Source organism: Pelophylax lessonae (genome assembly GCF_965119305.1).
Source record: "Pelophylax lessonae genome assembly, chromosome: 4".
NCBI lineage: Eukaryota > Metazoa > Chordata > Amphibia > Anura > Ranidae > Pelophylax > Pelophylax lessonae.
In genome coordinates, this window is record NC_138771.1 from 604,455,074 (window position 1) to 604,477,126 (window position 22,053).

The 22,053-nt window shown below is 43.6% G+C and overlaps 1 protein-coding gene across 3 annotated transcripts in view; it reads left to right on the top strand.

Moving 5' to 3' along the window:
• The window catches only part of RGL3 (ral guanine nucleotide dissociation stimulator like 3), a 180,028-nt gene extending 159,666 nt beyond the window's left edge, over positions 1-20,362 (top strand). For all 3 annotated transcript variants that reach the window (XM_082254292.1, XM_082254291.1, XM_082254293.1), the window contains 8 exons: positions 697-783; positions 2,281-2,313; positions 2,402-2,523; positions 4,248-4,337; positions 10,787-10,922; positions 11,005-11,196; positions 15,250-15,364; positions 19,906-20,362. In XM_082254292.1, coding sequence (XP_082110418.1) covers positions 697-783; positions 2,281-2,313; positions 2,402-2,523; positions 4,248-4,337; positions 10,787-10,922; positions 11,005-11,196; positions 15,250-15,364; positions 19,906-20,000 — 870 coding nt within the window. In that variant the 3' untranslated portion in view covers positions 20,001-20,362. The remainder of the gene's footprint in view (positions 1-696; positions 784-2,280; positions 2,314-2,401; positions 2,524-4,247; positions 4,338-10,786; positions 10,923-11,004; positions 11,197-15,249; positions 15,365-19,905) is intronic.
• Positions 20,363-22,053: the final 1,691 nt, after the last annotated feature.

Consider the following 22,053-nt stretch of genomic DNA (forward strand, 5'->3'; position numbering starts at 1 on the left):
CCCAGCCAGAGCCCTGACTTAAACCCAATTGAGCATCTCTGGAGAGACCTAAAAATGGCTGTCCACCAACGTTTACCATCCAACCTGACAGAACTGGAGAGGATCTGCAAGAAGGAATGGCAGAGGATCCCCAAATCCAGGTGTGAAAGACTTGTTGCATCTTTCCCAAAAAGACTCCTGGCTGTATTAGATCAAAAGGGGGCTTCTACTAAATACTGAGAAAAGGGTCTGATTACTTAGGACCATGTGATATTTCAGTTTTTCTTTTTTAATAAATCTGCAACAATGTCAACAATTCTGTGTTTTTCTGTCAGTATGGGGTGCTATGTGTACATTCATGAGGAAGAAGAATGAACTTAAATGATTTTAGCAAATGGCTGCAATATAACAAAGAGTGAAAAATTTAAGGGGGGTCTGAAAACTTTCCGCACCCACTGTAGTTCCTCCTTCATATAATGCAGATTTCTGCCAAGCTGCTTCAAACTGAAGCTGTAATTACCCTTGTAGATAGTGGGCAGTGGGTTTGGTAGTCAATATCATGTCTATTTCCGCAGTGTCCATGGGAGATGAAGGATAGGTGAGGCCTTGTCTCATGGTGCCCTCTAGAGGATATTACCTTAGAACCTAAGACAACATTCTCACCTTACCTTCTACAGGACGCAGCTTGAATAAACTTGACACTCCTTCCTATTTCAGAGACCAGCTCAGGGTACGGTGCCTTATCTTGGAACATTTTTGACGGACCTTGTCATGTTGGACACTGCACTTCCTGACTATGTAGAGGTGAGAATGCTTTATCTTTGTTGTCTTTATCAGGGCTTTTTTTCAGCGGGAATGCGGGGGAACGCAGTTCCAGCACCTCCAGCACTAAATGTATGTAACGGCAAGGGGTACTGGGGTGTGCTACAGGATCTATTGATGGGATCTATTGTCATTGGAGGGGATCTGTTTTTGCCTGCGGGGGAGGTCTGTTGTTGCTGTGGGAAATCTATTGTTGCTGGAGGTGCATACTTGCCAACTGTCCTTTTTTTCCTGGGACAGTCCCTGGAAATAGAAGCCTGTCCCAGGTAATTTATTTTGTGCCTGGAAGCGCTTGTTTTTCGGGCTGCCCATAAAATGTTACGCAGAAGTAGTGCAGCTGAATGGGAGAATTATTCCAACTCTGCTACTGTGGCCTTAAGTTTGAAATTCCCTTTTTAATTTCCTATAATTCTCTCTATATCGAGTAGACCCTATAATCTGATAAGTAGGCAAGATTAATTATGCAGAGTGGGCGGAGCTTTGGGGAAGTGGGTGTGGTAATTGATAGCTGTGCTGCAAAGTGTCCCTGGAAATTTTTTTTAAATGTTGGCAACTATGGAGGTGGCTTTTCTGTTGCAGGGGGTCAGTTGTTGCTGGGAGGGATCTGGAGAGTCTATTGATGCTGGCTGCGGGTGGGATCTGTTTTTGCTGCCGGGGGTCTATTGTTGCTGGGGGGGGTGTATTTTGTTGCAGGTAGTCCATTGTTGCTGGGGGAATCCATTGTTCCTGGCTGCAGGGGATCTATTTTACTGCTTTTCTTGGTATCGTTAACAAATGTTATACCACAAATGTTACTTGCTTCTATATTCTCTGAAAGGGGCAGTACTGGGAGGTGGGTGGTGGTTGGAACCAAGGAACGATGATTGGCGGTTGATAGGGGCGGAGACAAGGAGGTACCCAGAAAGGAGGAGTTCCTGCACCTATTCTCTGTGAAAAAAAGCCCTGGTCTTTATTCATAGCCAGTTAATGCACTCAGTGGTCATCTAGCTCAGGGTTTCTCAACTCCGGTCCTCAGGGCACACTAACAGGCCAGGTTTGCAGGAAAACTGAAATACATCATAGGTGATATCATTTGCTGCTCAGTGATTGCAGTATTCTAGTCTGCATCTCCCCAAGGTAATACTTAAAATCTGGCCTGTTAGTGTGCCTTGAGGGCCGGAGTTGAGAAACACTGATCTAGCTAGTACTCATAAAGGGGCACATATGGTCAGGGCCGGAAAAAGGGGTGGGCAGGAGGGACAGCTGCCCTGGGCACTATGGCATTATGTAAGGTGTGGGGGGGGGGGCACCTCAAGGAGATTGGGGAGGAGGGGATTTGTATTATAACTAATACAGGCAGCACATTTCAGGACTGCAAAGTTGCAACATTCTAGATTTCTGTTCCTGGCTTTCGATGTAGTTTAATAAAGTGGTTATAGAATGTATACTGATGCTTTATAAATAAGTCCCTTTCCTTTTTATCTTCCTATCATTTCACAGGGTGGGCTTATAAACTTTGAGAAGAGGAGAAAGGTGAGTGTGCAGGATTAAGATATGTTTACACTAAGAAGGCTGCCTACAGCAGCAATGATCCAAAAGCTGACACTCTTTGCCTTACTAGGAATATGAAGTTCTGGCCAAGATTCAGAAGCTACAGCTTACCTGTCGCCACTATGTCCTGACGCCAAAGCCTGAAATCTTACAAGCTTTTTACATGCATCGCCAACTGACCGAGGACCAAAGGTGAGGAGACCTAAGAAGAACTCCCTTTATAACTTTTATAACTTAATGAGCAAAGTTTACTAAGCGATATGTTATCGCATCCAAGTCGTGTCATTTTGTGTAATTCCCAAAAAAACTCTCCCTGTAAACTTGCATGCGTTCTCTTTCCAAAGTATGCCCTTAATACTGCATAAAACCATGCGGTAAGTAATCGCAAGCATCTCGCACGATCCCAATGGGGTTGATTTACTAAAGGCAGATAGACTGTGCACTTTACAAAGTGCAGTTTCCCTCTGCAAGTGCAGTTGCTCCAGGACTTAGTCAATGAGGGAAGCTTCACTTTGAAAAGAATGCCCAATCATGCGCAAGGAAAATAAAAAAACAGCATTTTTGTTTGCAGCATGATCCATTGGATGCTGGAAATCAGCAGAGTTTCTGCTCATTTACTAAGCTCTGGAGCAACTGCACTTTTCAGAGTGCACGGTCTATTTGCCTTTAGTAAATAAATCCCAATGAGTTGGGTATAGAGTTCCATGATAAGTGGCTTAGGTAACCTGAAGTTCTGCAGGGATTTAGCATTGGAGAATTGATCCAGCAGTGTGCGCTCCTTGAAGCTTCTTTCCTTTAAAAGAACCACTTGAGATCTTCTTCTCCTCCTTTTCTGTATTGCTTTAAATTCCAGAAGACTGGATTCAAAGGGCTCCAGCCTATTTGATATGCTGCCTGCCAGCCTCCAGAAATAACTCCTCAATCTAGCTGACTGCACTTTCTTGTCTATTTTTTTTTAAACCAATCACTGGGAGGGTCTGAGCATTGCCATAGTTATCGCAAGCTTTGACCAGTACATATTTACCCCATGCATTTATGTATTTACTTCCTTTTTTGAATTTACTTCATTGCCTTTGTATGCAGCGTTTAATTAGCGTTTTTGGTGTTTGCGCTAAATACTGCATTTAAGCAATAGTGAATTTTCATTTTCATTATCTCATGCGTTAAGTGGTCACGTGACTACCATAATGCATGCCTTTATTGAATTGTGCCCAGTGTCTTATTTTCATTTTTTTTTGCATATTCAAATGTAAGTAAATAAAAAAATAAAAAAAATCACCCTCTTATGTATACTTTTATCAATGAATGTACTTTTACAGAGTAGCAGTATAATGGGGCTTTTCCACCGCATGGAACCGAACGGTTCGGCTCGCTTTTGTGCTTTTCCACTGCATGGTACCACATGGTACGGTGTAGGAATGGTTCGGTACGGTACGGCGCTTTTCCACTGCAGGGAACCGAATGGTACAGCTCTCTAAAACAGTACCACCTCGATTGTGGTTCCAAGAGGTACCATACCGGTACCATATCCCACAATCCTTTGCATGCAGTCACTACTAGCCACTGATTGGTCAGAGAATCGTTGTTATCCCACCCACTTAACTTTAGTACTACTTTAGTGGAAAAGCAAACCATACCGTACCGTACCGAACCGTTCCAACACCGTACCATGGGGTACCAGCAGTGGAAAAGCAAACCGGGCCATGCAGGGCCGAGTAGAGCCGAGCCGGTACTTGCAGTGGAAAAGTGCCATAAGTGATTAGATGAGACCTGGGCACTGTTATACTGTATATAAAAGGTTACATGCTCCCCCTGTCCCTGGAAGCCCCACTCTGTTAACAAGGGTTCCAGCAGTGCATTCAGGTGGCATAATGTAAGATAGTATTTTCACACCATTTTATTCCCTGTCCTCACAGCTACAGAATTTCTCGCACTATCGAACCGCCGGCAGATTCCTGTCCAAACTCCCCTCGTATCCGCAGGAAACTGACCAAGAGGTTCAGCTCGTAAGTTCTCCATGCATCATGCATGCAATCATTTATCTATATAGTGTGTGTGTGTGTGTGTATATATATATATATAAGCTCAGCTGGTAATAGCAATAGTAAACTAGGCAAGGACACCCAGGAACAGTTTAAGCAGGTTTGCCCTGCCTGTACTTTTACCCAGCAAAGCAGCAAACAAACAGTTTCAATGCAGAAGGGCTTTGACTATAGCTTTACACAAAAAAAAAACTAGGTCAGTTTCTGGCTAACAGGGTGCCCCCTAAAAGGGTCCTCAAAACCCAAAAAACAAACGGGGAGCACTTGGATCTATTTAGTGTTTTGTCAGCATTCAGCCTTTTTACTCAGCTGAAGTTCTCCCACAGCAGAAGAGAGAGAACGAGGGAGAAAGCCCTAAGCCATGGGTGTCCAACCTGCGGCCCTCCAGCTGTTGTGGAACTACAAGTCCCATCATGCCTCTGCCTTTGGGAGCCAACTCCCATCATGCCTTTACCTTTGGGAGTCATGCATGCAACTGTCAGTCTTGCAATGCCTCATGGGACTTTTCTTGCAATGGGTAGTTCCATAACAGCTAACAGCTGGAGAGCCACAGGTTGAACACCCATGCCATAAGCATCAGTCAGCGTATAAAAATATATATATATATTATATATATACAGTGCCTTGCGAAAGTATTCGGCCCCCTTGAACTTTGCAACCTTTTGCTACATTTCAGGCTTCAAACATAAAGATAAAAAAAATTTAATTTTTTGTGAAGAATCAACAACAAGTGGGACACAATCATGAAGTGGAATGAAATTTTTTGGATATTTCAAACTTTTTTAACAAATAAAAAACTGAAAAATTGGGCGTGCAAAATTATTCAGCCCCCTTAAGTTAATACTTTGTAGCACCACCTTTTGCTGCGATTACAGCTGTAAGTCGCTCGGGGTATGTCTCTATCAGTTTTGCACATCGAGAGACTGAAATTTTTGCCCATTCCTCCTTCCAAAACAACTCGAGCTCAGTGAGGTTGGATGGAGAGCGTTTGTGAAGAGCAGTTTTCAGTGCTTTCCACAGATTCTCGATTGGATTCAGGTCTGGACTTTGACTTGGCCATTCTAACACCTGGATATGTTTATTTGTGAACCATTCCATTGTAGATTTTGCTTTATGTTTTGGATCATTGTCTTGTTGGAAGACAAATCTCCGTCCCAGTCTCAGGTCTTTTGCAGACTCCATCAGGTTTTCTTCCAGAATGGTCCTGTATTTGGCTCCATCCATCTTCCCATCAATTTTAACCATCTTCCCTGTCCCTGCTGAAGAAAATCAGGCCCAAACCATGATGCTGCCAACCACCATGTTTGACAGTAGGGATGGTGTGTTCAGGGTGATGAGCTGTGTTGCTTTTACGCCAAACATAACGTTTTACATTGTTGCCAAAAAGTTTGATTTTGGTTTCATCTGACCAGAGCACCTTCTTCCACATGTTTGGTGTGTCTCCCAGGTGGCTTGTGGCAAACTTTAAACAACACTTTTTATGGATATCTTTAAGAAATGGCTTTCTTCTTGCCACTCTTCCATAAAGGCCAGATTTGTGCAGTATACGACTGATTGTTGTCCTATGGACAGAGTCTCCCACCTCAGCTGTAGATCTCTGCAGTTCATCCAGAGTGATCATGGGCCTCTTGGCTGCATCTCTGATCAGTCTTCTCCTTGTATGAGCTGAAAGTTTAGAGGGACGGCCAGGTCTTCGTAGATTTGCAGTGGTCTGATACTCCTTCCATTTCAATATTAACGCTTGCACAGTGCCCCTTGGGATGTTTAAAGCTTGGGAAATATTTTTGTATCCAAATCCGGCTTTAAACTTCTCCACAACAGTATCTCGGGCCTGCCTGGTATGTTCCTTGTTCTTCATGATGCTCTCTGCGCTTTAAACGGACCTCTGAGACTATCACAGTGCAGGTGCATTTATACGGAGACTTGATTACACACAGGTGGATTCTATTTATCATCATTAGTCATTTAGGTCAACATTGGATCATTCAGAGATCCTCACTGAACTTCTGGAGAGAGTTTGCTACACTGAAAGTAAAGGGGCTGAATAATTTTGCACGCCCAATTTTTCAGTTTTTTAATTTGTTAACAAAGTTTGAAATATCAAATAAATTTTGTTCCACTTCATGATTGTGTCCCACTTGTTGTTGATTCTTCACAAAAAATTACAGTTTTATATCTTTATGTTTGAAGCCTGAAATGTGGCAAAAGGTTGCAAAGTTCAAGGGGGCCAAATACTTTCGCAAGGCACTGTATATACAGTGGTGATCGAAAGTTTGGGCACCCCAGGTAAAAATTTGTATTAATGTGCATAAAGAAGCCACAGATTAGACATTCTTATATGTCAACAAAAGTTAGATTTTATTTACATCATTTACACTTTCAAAATGACAGAAAACAAAAAATGCCGTCTGCAAAAGTTTGGGCACCCTGCAGAGTTAATATCTTGTACTGCCCCCTTTGGCAAGTACCACAGCTTGTAAACACTTTTTGTAGCCAGCCAAGATTCTTTCAATTCTTGTTTGAGGTATCTTTGCCCATTCTTCCTTACAAAAGTCTTCCAGTTCTTTGAGATTTCTGGGCTGTCTGTCATGCACTGCTCTTTTAAGGTCTATCCATAGATTTTCAATTATGTTGAGGTCAGGAGATTGTGAAGGCCATGGCAAAACCTTCAGTTTACGCCTCTTGATGTAATCCCCCTTGGATTTTGAGGTGTGTTTAGGATCATTATCCATTTGTAGAAGCCATCCTCTCTTTAACTTCAGCTTTTTCACAGATGGCATCAAGTTACCATCCAAAACTTGCTGAAATTTTATTGAATCCATTTTTCCTTCTACTCGTGAGATGTTCCCTGTGCCACTGGCTGCAATACAACCCCAAAGCATGATTGATCCACCCCCATGCTTAACAGTTGGACAGAGGTTCTTTTCATTAAATTCTGTGCCTCTTCTTCTCCAAACGTACCTTTGCTCATTCCGGCCAAAAAGTTAAATTTTAACCTCAACAGTCCACAGAACTTGTTTCCAAAATGCATCAGGCTTGTCTATATGTTCATTTGCAAAGTTCAAACGCTGATTTTTGTGGTGAGGACGTAGAAGAGGTTTTCTTCTGATGACTCTTCCATGAAGACCATATTTGTACAAGTATCTCTTTATAGGGGAATAGTGTACCACAACTCCAGTGTCTGCCAGATCTTTCTGGAGGGATCGTGCAGTCAAACGTGGGTTTTGAATTGTTTTTCTCACAATCCTGCGAGCTGTTCTGTCTGATATTTTTCTTGGTCTTCCAGATCTTGCTTTAACTTCCACTGTTCCTGATGACTGCCATTTCTTAATTACATTCCGAACAGAGGATATTGACATCTGAAAACGCTTTGCTATCTTCTTATAGCCTTCTCCAGCTTTGTGAGCGTCAACTATTTTCAGTTTCAGTTTCTAGACAACTGCTTAGAAGATCCCATGGTGCTGATTGTTGGGGCAAGGTCAGATGAGTCTGGGCATTTAAAACCTTTGAGATTGACATCACCTGGTCTTCCCAGACGATGATTGAGAACAATCCATGACACTGGCAGGTCTCAGCCTTGCAAAGGGGGCAGTGCATGCTATAAATTCTGCAGGGCTTCCAAACTTTTGCAGACACCATTTTTTTTGTTTTCTGTAATTTAGAAAGTATAAATGATGGAAATAAAATCTAACTTTTGTTGACATATAAGAATGTCTAATCTGTAATTTGATGCCTTTTGGAGATTTTTTCCATGGCTTCTTTATGCACATTAATACAAATGAAATATATCACTGCCTGTAACTCATCTATATGAAATATTTGCGTTTCACTTTTTGAATTGAATTACTGAAATAAATTAACTTTTTGAGTGATAGTCTAATTTTTTGAGATGCACCTGTATAGATGTATATAGATATATTGTGGGGGAGCGTTGCCTTGCAAGGGTTTGAAAGAGGTTAGGATTCTCAGCCAGGCGCGTTGAGGGGCTCCAGGGAGCTTGTGCCATGAAGAGGAAACTGGCTTTTCAGTTTCCTCAGTGATTGGTAAAGTCAGTTTGGGACCTGGAGCCTGGAGTTTTTAAAGTGATCTGGGTGTGATGAAATTCCCCATCCTCGGTCCAGGTTTTCAGAACCACCAGCACACTAATTGGTCACATGTATGCTGGGCTTTTAGTAGTGACCTGACCATGGTTCTGGGCTTCAACCCAGCAGACAGGAGGTTGTTGAAGACTAAGACAAAGGCCTGAAGTGCCTTTGTCAGGAGGCTGAATGTTTACTTCTTTGGGAAACTCATGTATTTGTTTTTCTGAAACTTTCTTTTAAAGCGGTAGGCTTACCTGTAGGTAAAATTAATATCTCCTAAACCTGCAGCGGTGCATGTGCTCCGAAGGTCCTGCGTATCTTGCCCGTGCGCATGAGTGACTTCATTGCGGCTCTGGCCATTCACAGTTCCGGAGCCGCCGATCCCGGAAGAGACGCCGAGGGAACATGTCAGCTGCCTCAGCGGTGTCCGGGCGACCGCGTCAGGGCTTTAATCTAAGGTAAGTATTTCATAATGTGCTAGTTAATGCAATGCATACTAGCACATTATGCCATTGTCCTGCAGGTTTTTTTTTTTTGTTTTGTTTTGGTTTTTTTTTTGGGGGATACAACTGCTTTAAAGCTTTAAATAAAATTAGCAAGAAAAGCCCTTAAAAAGAAGAAAAGTGAGAGGCGGTGTCCTTAAAAGCTCTACCTTTGATGCTAGTTCTTATATCATGCATACACACACATACACATGCATGTGTGTTTGCGCTTTGGGGTGCACACCCTAAAGCAATAGGCTGTGCACACCTATGGAAGCCGTGTTACAGCTTCCATAAATGAATGGAGGTTGGGCAGACGATTGATTGATCCGCTCCCCCATTACTCATAGATCACATTTCATACTGGCTGTTGGGGCCCAAGGGCTGCATGGTAAGTACCAAAGGGACACAAGTTGGGCATCAGGTTCTAAACCTTTTACTGCTTGTCCACTCATGTGACCCCTATGAGTCAGTTGGGTCACTGGGCCCACTCACCCCCTTATCTCCTGTCCTTCCTCTGAGCTCACTCACCACCTTATCTCCTGTCCTTCCATTGAGCTCACTCACCACCATATCTCCTGTCCTTCCATTGAGCTCACTCCCCACCTTATCTCCTGTCCTTCCACTGAGCCCACTCACCCCCTTATCTCCTGTCCTTCCACTGAGCCCACTCACCACCATATCTCCTGTCCTTCCACTGAGCTCACTTACCACCTTATCTCCTGTCCTTCCACTGAGCCCACTCACCCCCTTATCTCCTGTCCTTCCACTGAGCCCACTCACCGCCTTATCTCCTGTCCTTCCACTGAGCCCACTCACCGCCTTATCTCCTGTCCTTCCACTGAGCCCACTCACCGCCTTATCTCCTGTCCTTCCACTGAGCCCACTCACCACCTTATCTCCTGTCCTTCCACTGAGCCCACTCACCGCCTTATCTCCTGTCCTTCCACTGAGCCCACTCACCGCCTTATCTCCTGTCCTTCCACTGAGCCCACTCACCACCTTATCTCCTGTCCTTCCACTGAGCCCACTCCCAACCTTATCTTCTGTCTTTTCACTGAGCCCACTCACCACCTTATCTCTTGTCCTTCAACTGAGCCCACTCCCCACCTTATCTTCGGTCTTTCCACTGAGCCCACTAACCACCTTATCTCCTGTCCTTCCACTGAGCCCACTCACCACCTTATCTTCTGTCTTTCCACTGAGCCCACTCACCGCCTTATCTCCTGTCCTTCCACTGAGCCCACTCACCACCTTATCTTCTGTCTTTCCACTGAGCCCACTCACCACCTTATCTTCTGTCTTTCCACTGAGCCCACTCACCACCTTATCTCCTGTCCTTCCACTGAGCCCACTCACCACCTTATCTCCTGTCCTTCCACTGAGCTCATTCACCACCTTATCTCCTGTCCTTCCACTGAGCTCACTCACCACCTTATCTCCTGTCCTTCCACTGAGCCCACTCCCCACCTTATCTTCTGTCCTTCCACTGAGCCCACTCACCACCTTATCTCCTGTCCTTATACTGAGCCCACTCACCACCTTATCTTCTGTCTTTCCACTGAGCCCACTCACCACCTTATCTTCTGTCTTTCCACTGAGCCCACTCACCACCTTATCTTCTATACTTCCACTGAGCTCATTCACCGCCTTATCTCCTGTCCTTCCACTAAGCCCACTCACCACCTTATCTTCTGTCCTTCAATTGAGCCCACTCACCACCTTTTCTCCTGGGCCCACTCATTCCTTGTCTTTACTGTCATTACACAAGTCATTGTTGTACTCATGCCTGTTTACTGTGACTATTTTATTCATCTTTTGTTCTGTACATGTTCTGTTTTATGCACAGTTTGTTATTAGGTTCTGAAGTGTTTAGTCCTAAGATGAATGGGGATCGCGTGTCTCCGTCGGGATCCTGCAGTAGCTGTGAGATTGATGAAGGACTTATAGCAGCTTTGTGTCCTGCAGAGACGCCCACCAATAAGGTAACTGCATGTGATACAGAACTCTGTGATGACATTTTGAATTTCGGGTCAATGTTCTGTCATTGCGATATGGTCATTACAGGACAGAGGAAGCACACAGGAAGTTCTGACTCCGCCCAGCACTCCAGGACGAGAGGAAGTTCTACGATCTGTCTCTTCACCCCGTTCCCCAGTCTCCCCGTCACTCCCAGTGTACAACCAGCAAATCGCTGACCTGTGTATTATCCGGGTCAGCATGGAGAACACTCATGGGAATTTGTACAAAAGTATACTGGTAAGAACTCCAAGACAGTTCTTGGACATTCGTTCTCATTTTTTTAAAATTGCATTTTCATTCAAGAGGCAAAAGGAACAAAATTCACAGAGGAGAGCTTATTGACTTTTAGAAAGTGCATATTCCAAAGCTGACCATGCATGTAGAAACTTTCCAGAAATTTCAACCAGTTTTCACTGAACTAAAACTAAAACTCCAAGCAATCGAATGTGAAAGTTAGTGCTTTTTATTGACCACAAGGAGAATTGATGGAGTCTGGCAGAAAAATCTAATGGCTTTTGATGAAATTTCATTTTTCCAGTTTCTAATGATTTTTCAATATCCTGTATTACTGTATCTGTCAACTATGTATAAGCTGTTAATTTATAATTCAGTTCAATAATCTGAATTCAGGGGATAGCTTGAGCTAATAGGTGATAGACTGCTTGGATTCAGTCAACCCCATTCTATGTTTGATTCCCAGTTCATTGAAAGTGCTTGAAGTTGCCTGAAAATTGGCAAGTGTATGGCCAGCCTTAGCCCCATCGCCATCACTTTCTGAACAATGCTTACTGCAAAGTGCATTTGAAAAATAAAATATACCTTCTTTGAATAGTAAAATGCACATACTGTACATATAAGGCAGGGGTCTCTAAATTTTGGCTCGCAGGCCAAATCTGGCAATTGCAAGATTTTATCTGGCTCACAGCTTAAGTCAATGGCTGCTTCAACAGGTCTTCAGGTCAGCCTATGGTCTCAGCTTCTCCCCAACATCCACTTACCTCCCTCCCTCCGGTTTCCAGTGCAGGTTCCCCAGGGGGCACTCTGATGTAAGGGGGGAACTGTGATGGCAACTCTAATGTAAGGGCAGACTCTGATGGGAACCCTGATGTAAGGGGTACTCTGATGTAAGAGGGGACCCTGATGTAATGGAGGACTTCAATGAGGACCCTATTGTAAAGGGGGACTCTGATAGGGAACCTGATGCAAGGGGGAAGTCTGATGTAAATTGGACTCTAATGTAAGAGCAGAATGTGATGGGGACTCTGATGTAAGGGAGACTCTGAAGGGGGACGTTGATGGACTCATATTTTTTTGGGGGGATTTTTTTTGCTATGTTTTACTGAAGTTCTTTTTGGTTTGTTCTGAATCCTATGCAAATTCCAAAAAGGCTAAAATAAAACTTATTCAGTTCAATTTTATTCATTCTTTTATAAAACTGACTTGTGAATATTTTTAAAATATACAACATGACCGACTACGTCATTCTATTTACACTCAATTTGGGGATTCCATTCCCAGACTTGATTTCCTGTACTTGGTGGAGGTAATTATGGGTTCGGACCCTAAAAAGCTGATTTCCACATTTTATAACTATCTTCTAATGCCGGTTGCCACCAACTTGGCTTACCAATTGAAGTCACGGTGAGTGAGGGAGGTCAGAGAGCTGGAGGATGAGGAATGGGACAGGTGTTGGAATCCTGTAAATAAATGTCTCCTAAGCTTTATGACCTCCTCACTCACCTGTATATTTTACATAGATCCTATTTAATGCCTATCCAATTATCCAAATATCTGCCAAATTATAACCCAGCATGCCCAGATGTGTGGAAACTAATAGCACTTTTTACCATCTAATGTGGTCTTGTCCTGTTATCCAAGGATACTGGACACAGTTGGTAAAATTCCTGCATTATCATAAGGGCTCCCCACCAACCCTATGCCTTAAGCCAGTGATGGTGAACCTTGGCACCTCAGATGTTTTGGAACTACATTTCCCATGATGCTCAACTACACTGGAGAGTGCATGAGCATCATGGGCAATGTAGTTCCAAAACATCTGGAGTGCCAAGGTTCACAATCACTGCCCTAAGCAATGCCTACGTTTCCTTCTTTCCACCTCAGAAGAGGATAGACATCCTTCATATCTTTCTACAAGAAACACTCTTCATGGCCAGACTGTTTATTGTAAGGGTTTGGCCCTATAAAAAAAGTCCAATACATTCATAGAGGTTGCCCCAAAAAATATCGTAAGATATGGGATAGATGGTTAAAAAACGCCTCTACATGCGCAGTGGATAAATAAATCTACCTTCTGGGTACTAGGGCTGAACGATATTCGATGTGAACACGAGCGTGGGCGATATTCACATCGCTGGAACATGCGATGGAAGGCAGAGAAGTCGGGACTCACAGTGATGGTAGAAGAACACAGCCCGACATCCGTCCCACATGTTCAGTCTGCCCTGCAGCTAGTTCTCCTGACTGAGCGGTGAGCAGCGGCACAGCGAACCAATCACGCGTGTTTGCACACCTGATTGGTTCGCTGTGCCGCTACTCACGACGTGATTGGTTCGCTGTGCCGCTGCTCACGGCGCTCACAGCTCAGTCAGGAGAACTAGCTGCAGGCAGACTGAACATGTGGGACAGATGTCAGGCTGTGTTCTTCTACCTTCTACCACCACTGTGATTCCCGACTTCTCTGCCTTCCACCACCACACTCACACTGTCTTCTTAACCTGCAGTTCCCACCCAGTTCCCTACATTAACATTAACCCTGGCCTGCCCTGTATGGTACAATTAGAAGAAGGCTGCTGCACTATTTCCCATCCCTACAGTAACATCAACCCTGGCTGGCCCTGTATAGTACAATCAGAAGAAGGCTGCACTACTTTCCTATATTAACATTAACCCTGGCTGGCACTGTATAGTACAACCAGAAGAAGGCTGCACTACTTCCCTACAGTAACATTAACCCTGTATGGTACAATCAGAAGGCTGCACTAATTTCGCAATATATATCGTTGGGAAAAAGAATATTGCAATGTAATTCTTTTCCAATATCGTGCAGCCCTACTGGGTACATTACATTAGTCAGTGTATAATTCATACTTAGTGTTATGGTAATCCCACGCAAATAGGAAAAAATGCTAAAAGAAAGGTATAATCCTGAAGTTTGCAGCCTCCCTAAAATACATCTCACCCAAGTGAGAAGTATAAAATTGAAATATTGATAATAAAGGGTATGGGTGCTACTTCTAATATATGTTGGTATACTTGCCACTGGTATATGATGATGTCAATGCTGACGAAACGCGTCGAGATGGTTTGTGCGTCACTCCGTTACTTCCGCTAGTGTGGTTCCGTCCTTTGGAACGCATTGAAACCCGGACATCCGGTCCGCACGCTTACCAAGCGGTATTGCGGTTTGCACCAAACTTAAACTGTAAGTGGATATTTATTTTATTAAAATACGTATTGAAATTACTACACTATGGTCGATCTCACAAGCATCTAAAAAGGATCACGAACTGTTAATACTTAGATTTAATTTTTGGATTGTTTCGGGACTACAGCACCTTCAAAGAGTAATGTGGCTGACAGCCCATCTCAGCACATAGCATTGGGACTTTGGACATATTTGATCTGGAGATATTTATTTATATTTCTTTTTACTTATAATACTGTAGCACTATATTTATTTATCATACTTTGTACCTATACAGTAGGTATTCACCTTTTCACAGGTTTGACACTGCAGCACTTTATCTATTTATTTATATTTTTATACCATAGAAGGATTTCACTTTTTCACAGGATTTGTTATCACATAATTTATTTACATATCATAATTTTGTGGCACTGAGCACTTTACATCTATATCATATTGTATGCCGTGTATGTATAAAGTGTGTTGTTATATGTTTACCATATGTCACACTAATAACACTATAATAGATACATCATCACATACCAGTGGCAAGTATACCAACATACATTAGAAGTAGCGCCCATACCCTTTACTATCAATATTATAATTCATACTTACCTATACAACAGTCTGCACACCACATTATCAGCAATTATTGACATCACATGGGTTTTTAATTCTAAAATCTGTATTCTGTATGTAATTGGTAACATTCTCTTTTCGATTATGGTGCCTATTGCACTGTAAACTGTTTGTCCTTTTTTTTTTTTTTCGTTTTCTTTTATCTCAATAAAGGGTTAAAAAAAGTTAGATGATATGTTTCTATTATTAATAATGCATTTGTCTGTACTGTTCCTCTGCAGCTCACGAGTCAGGACAAGTCTCGGGTAGTCATACAGCGAGCTCTCCATAAACACAACATAGAATCCTATGGCCCTGATGACTTCCAGTTGGTACAGTTACTATCAGAGGGTAAAGGTAAGGATATTATATTAAAGAAAATTTATGGGGTATGGATATTTTTACATTTTTACATTGGTCCAGCTTGGATCAATATAACTATGTACTGTATATACCAAAAATGGCTGATATACCTGGAAACTGGAAATCACTGAAGAAGACACCACTACTACTCCAGTGATTCCCTACTTGCTTCGGGGTCCTGTGCTGAGCAATTGCCCTGATGCTGAACACAGGAGGTCCGCCGCTCTGTGCTATTTAGGGAACACTTTGCAATAACTGCAAAGTGTTCTCTGATTGGAAAAGGTGAAGAGGCCGGGCGGTGACATCACCTTCTCACTTTCCACCTCGTCCAATCACAGAATTCTATGCATTCATTAACCTTTTCTTGCCTACTGTACGCATAAAGGCAGCATCACAGAAGTGGGTCTTTTTTGGTGGGGCCGCATATAAACTATATTAGTAAAAGTATTGGGACAACCTGCTTTTACACACACATGAATTTTAATGGCATCTCAGTCTTAGTCCGTAGGGTTCAATATTGAGTGGCCCAGCCTTTGCAGATATAACCGCTTCATGTCTTCTGGGAAGGCTGTCAGCAGGGTTTAGTAGTGTGTCTATGGGAATGTTTGACCATTCTTCCAGAAGCGCATTTGTGAGGTCAGGCACTGATGTTGGACGGGAAGGCCTGGCTCACAGTCTGCGCTTTGATTCATCCCAAAGGTGTTGTATCGGGTTGAGGTCAGGACTCTGTGTAGGGCAGTCAAGTTCCTCCACCCCAAACTCACTCATCCATATCTTTATGGACCTTCCTTTGCGCACTGGTCTAAATCATTTGGTGAAGGGAGGATTATGGTGTGGGGTTGTTTTTCAGGGGTTGGGCTTGGCCCCTTAGTTCCAGTGAAGGGAACTCTTAAAGCGTTAGTATACCAATTTTGAAAAATGTCATGCTTCCGACTTTGTGGGAACAGTTTGGGGATGGCCCCTTCCTGTTCCAACATGACTGCACACCAGTACACAAAGCAAGGTCCATAAAGACCGCAATGAGTGAGTTTGGGGTGGAGGAACTTGACTGTCCAGTACAGAGTTCTGTCCTCAACCTGACAGAACACCTTTGGGATGATTTAGAGCGCAGACTGTGAGCCAGGCCTTCTTGTCTAACATCAGTGCCTGACCTCACTAATGTGCTTCTGGAAGAATGGTCAAACATTCCCATAGACACTCCTAAACCTTGTGGACAGCCTTCCCAGAAGAGTTGAAGCTGTTATAGCTGCAAAGGATGGGCCAAATCAATATTGAACCCTACGGACTAAGACTGGGATGCCATTAAAGTTAATGTGTGTGTAAAGGTAGGCATCCCAATATTTGTGTTAATATAGTGTATGGGTTTCTCTCTTTGTGCTGGGAGCACCCCGCACAGAGTGCTCCCAGCACAGAAATCGGTCTCTTACTGAGAATTCCGGGTCTCGTACTAATGATTGGGACCCAGGACTCCCAGTTCCAGGTCACTTGATCGCTGTGATAGCCTCTGATTGGGCTGTGTGACAATCACTGTGAGCCCACCTCTGTGTTTACTTTTTCTTCTGAATGAAGAGGACGATACATTGTATCTTTCTCTTTTTGAAGGAGAGGAAGATATACACAAACAAGTGTGTGTGAAAAAAAATAAATAAAAAAAATTAAAATAAAGAATAAACAATAAAGAGGAAAAAAAAACAAAAAGAAGATTTGCCAGCGTTAGTGTTAGGGTCAAGGTCCAGTTCAAAGGTCAAAGGCAGCATATTTTGGGTAGAATTTATTTTATTTTAATTAGTATTAGTGTTTTTTAGGCAGGATAAAAAAAAATGCAAAATGTGCAATATTGTTTCTGGCTCTAATAGGGGCACAAACAACAATAACATACACATATGTGGTATCGCTGCAATCGTCAGAAGCAGGAGAATTTATTTTGGGTTGTTTTTTGGTGGTACATTATGGTATTAGCGAAAAGAATGCAGCTAAATTAAAAAAATAAATACATTTTGGCCAATTTTCCTTTGATAAAAAAAAACAAAAACAGAAGATATCTGTTACCATTTACCACCAAACGAAAGCCCAATTTGTCCTGCAAAAATACAAGGATCCATCTGGATGCACAAAGTAGTTGTGATGATATGTACAGTTTAACTAAAACATATAAAATTTGCAAAATTGCGCTTAGGCATTAACATTTCTTTTTCCCTTAGGGCTCTTTCACACGGTCCGCCTCCGTAGGCGGATCCGTGCTGCTCAGCGAGGATCGATCCGCGATCCCCGCTGAGCCGGCAGATGACAGCTCCGTCTCCGCTTGCAGTGCGGAGAGGGAGGTGTCACAGCCCCCACTGCTCTCTATGGGGAATCGGATGAGAGCTGACCGCCTGTCCGCTCTCATCCGATCCCATCCCCAGGACGGATGGAAAATAGGGTTTCCATCCATCCGGATTTCGTGGACAGGATTGGATGCGGATGGCAGTGGGTGTCAGCGGACATGTCACCGCTGACATCCGCTGCCCCATAGAGCTGAATGGGGCATCCGATCAGATCTGCCTAAAAAAACTGACAGGCGGATCTGATCGGACCGCCCGTGTGAAAGAGCCCTTAGGCAGGAATGGGATAAGAAAGATCAAAGCATTCTCTTAATGGCGGCCATGCCAAGTGGCCAACCTCCTTTGTTCAGAGTGCAGCAGGGCAAGTGCTCAGCACAGGGCATGGATGCAGGTGGAGCAGTGGCCTATAGAGTACATTTGCACTGTACAAATGTAAACATTAGCATAAACGTTACACGCATACATAACACAGACAGCATTTCATGCAGGCTCTTACTGCCAGCAAGATCCTATGTAAAAGTATATGCCTATGTGCATGAGACGAGCATGTGTGTGTGTATATGTATAAATTCACTCCGGTCAACGCCGAGGGGCCTGACATGTTCCCCAGGCGTTTCTCCCGGGTTCGCAGGCTCCGGTGCTGTGAGTGGCCGCGGCCGCGGCCGCGATGACATCACTCCCGCGCAGGAGCTCTCAGTTCTGGCAAGAAGCTCTGAAGTTCCAGTGCACGTTTAGAAGATATTCATTTTACCTACAGGTAGTCCTTTTTATAGTAGGTTTAATGGGGGACCGCGCTCAAAAAAATATCTATCTATTACATAATTATCAAAAATACATCAATAAATATGACTCAATATCTTTCCAATAAGTGGAATAAATAAGTAAAATTCAAAAGTCCAAAAAATAAATAAATTGCAAATAAAACATATATTAGTGATTGTAAAAGTCCATGGTGAATACTGCTAATAGTATTGTTGCAATAGTGTCCAATCTGATATAAAGTGCTCTTAGTGCTTATATTATTGTCAATGGGGGGCAGATGGCAGTTTTCAACATCCATTCAGTGGGTATGTGCTCTTCCTTCACCTCCACCGCATGCACAGCCCACTTACCAGATACCTCCTTGGGGTTGAGCGTTAGTGTGGTATCCCGCTGCAGTCCTCTCAGTAGAGAGCATGGTTCAAGGATTCAGATAGCCCTTAATGGTGTCCTCTAGCATTCACTCGTTACCAGCAGGGTTCAAAGGTATCCAGCATGGGTAAAAGGAACATAGGGAGGCTCATAGTATTTTCCAAACAACTTTATTCAATAAGTAAAGACTTACATTTAAAACTGTACAAGCCGGCTGGAGTTCCTGAACGCCGTTCTGCGTTCTAGCTGCGTCTCACGGACCGGAAGTGACATAGTGGCATATCACTGGACCCTGCGCGTTTCGTCAGTGTGCGTCTGACATCATCAGGAGTCACGTCACTTCCGTATTAGTAGTATTCACCATAGACTTTTACAATCACTAATATATGTTATATTTGGAATTTATTTCTTTTTTGGACTTTTGAATTTTACTTATTTAATTCACTTATTGGAAAGATATTGAGTCATATTTATTGATGTATTTTTGATAATTATGTAATAGATAGATATTTTTTTGAGCGCGGTCCCCCATTAAACCTACTAGCTCTCAACTATATTTTTGTTTGGACGAGCGACTCAAAATTGGGAAAAACAATATCAATTTGCTATTGATATCAATTGATATATTCCTAAACCACATTTATCATTCACAGGTTGATTTATATACTGTAGACTCATGCATTTATACACCAATTTATTTTCTTTTGATCACTTTTGGTATTTACTATTTTTGTTTTTTCACTCGATCAAATTTTTTTAACCTGTGCGCACCCTTTAAGTGTATATTTACACTTATTTTCCAGTCCTTATTATAGGCTTACCTGTAGGTAAAAAGTACCAAGCGGGGTATACAACTGTTTTAACGATTAGAAAATTGTATGATCGTTCAGGGAACTAAAAATGTTATTTGATTTTTTTAACAGCGTATTCCTGCTTTTCAGGGTCCACTTGTATTTTATTAATTACAGTCACAAGGCTAAAATAAATATCCTTATCTATATTTAATATGTTGTAAATTGGCATTTCATGTGCTTTGTTGGCTTTTTATGACCTGACAACGCAGTTCTTGTATCCGCTTTTCAGAACTGACCATCCCAGACACGGCCAACGTGTACTACGCCATGAACACCTCTGCCAATTTTGACTTTGTCCTGAGAAGAAGAGTGAGGGACAGCTGACCTTACACAGCGTCATCCGGGGTAAACGACTGGAGCCTCCCCCTGTTCAGCAGATATAGTATACATGATTATTACATGTATCACAAGAGACTGGATCCTCCTCGTATTACACCTGTATTATAATATACAGGATTATTACACACTCCTTACCGAGCCTGCCACAAGAGATTGAGGCCTTGTCATACCACACTCCACTTATAATATAATAGTATATATTTTTTTAATCACTATTGTGCTTGTATCAGGTTATGTACTGTATTGTGAGTTCCTGCAGTATGTGCACTGAAAGTTACAAATCAGTTATGGGTATATTTGCAGTCATGGTGTTTGGGCGTTCTATCACAAACCTTCAGGCCATGAGTCCCCCCCCCCCCCCCCTCTGTAACTCACCCCATAAGTTTTAATTTACACGGCAGCGTGCAAATTCTCGTAAAAGATAAGAGAATCCTCCAATTCAATAAATAAACCTCAGCACTCACTCCATTTTTTTTTTGGGTGTAATAAACTAGACCTAATTATTGCCTAGATTGCCTTTAGCAGTGGCGGCTGGTGCTCCATCAGTCGTGGGAAGGGGGGCGGCAGACGGACCTGCCCCCCCCATATCACTCCAGCCTGCACCACCACATCTCTCCCCCCACCCGCCTGCCAGTTTATTTACCTTGTTCCTCCGGAATGACAGGCGGCAGCTTCCTCCTTAGACTCCTTCATGTCCCTTCTCGGTGGTTGTCTCCTCCCTCCTTCTTGGCAAATAGCATGCCTTCTCCTTTCGGCTAATCGGGAAACAGGTCTCAGGACCCGCTTCCTGATTGGCTGGGAGGAGAATCAGTGTGACAATAGTGAATATTCATTTGCTGTTGTCACATAGCTGGGTGGGCTCAGGGCGCAGTGCCCTTCGCCCCAAGCCCACTCTTTTTTTAAGCCTTTTAGAGCCTCTGGCTCTAATCAGGTGCTTAAAAAAAGAAAAAAACCCCATTAGAATTCATGAATCTGGCGCCCTGCATGTAGATTAGGGGGCCAGATGCATGGATGGGCCTCCACTTCTGGCCTCTAGTGCAGGGGTGTCGAACTCAATTTCATTGCGGGCTGCATCACCATTATGGTCGCCCTCAGAGGGCCGGTTCTATCTGTAGCCCACCACTATCATAAGTTAAGAGCCCTCCACCCTCCCTTACATCACAGTGCATCCCCTTTACCATGTGCTGCTGTTGGGTAGAACCTGGAGGCAGAGCTGGGAAGCAGCAACTGCAGGGTCTGGGGGAAGGCTGGAGTCAGCTGAATGCTGAGACCAGTGGAGGCGGGGGAGGGGTTTTGGCTGCACAGAGAGGTCCAGGATCTGTAGGAGGAGTTGTGACCTCCTCTCTGCTGCCAACTGCTGGGTTGGGGTCCTCTCTGCAGCTGCAGGGGGAAGCACAGGATCTGGCAGAGGAGTTCTGTCCTCTTTGCTGCCGTCTGCTGAGACAAGGTGGGGGCAGAGATGAGGGAGATGCAGCAGCTGCAGGAGAGGTGCAAGGGCCACATGAAATAGCCTGGAGGGCCGACTTTGGCCCGCGGGCCTTGTGTTTGACACCTGTGCTCTTGTGTATTATATGTCACTAGTTATGCAAGTGAATCCAGCTTTGGGGTTGCATTGCATTGTGTGTAATGAGAAGTTTTCTCCCAGATTTCAGTTATTTGCCCCTTCACATTTCTTATAACGCTCCGCCACCTATGAATACAGAAAATCTGGGCTTGTATTTCTGTACACCTTCAAGCAGAGGTGTCAGACTTAATTCCATTGAAGACCACATCGCATTATGGTTGCCCTCAAAGGGTAAAACTAGATGTCCAGGGCATCCCCCCCCCCCACATCAGATTTCAAGAGCCCCCCCCCCCCACCATCAGAAGCTGAGATACCCACACCCTCCTTTTCCTTGTGCTGCTGCTGGGAAGAAGCCAGAGGCAGAGCTGGGAAGCAGAAAGTGCAGGGTCTGGAGGAGAACCAAAGGAGGGCTGGAGTCAGTTCTGGGAATCTGCTTAATGCTGAGAGCAGGGGACGAGGAGGTGCTGCAACTGC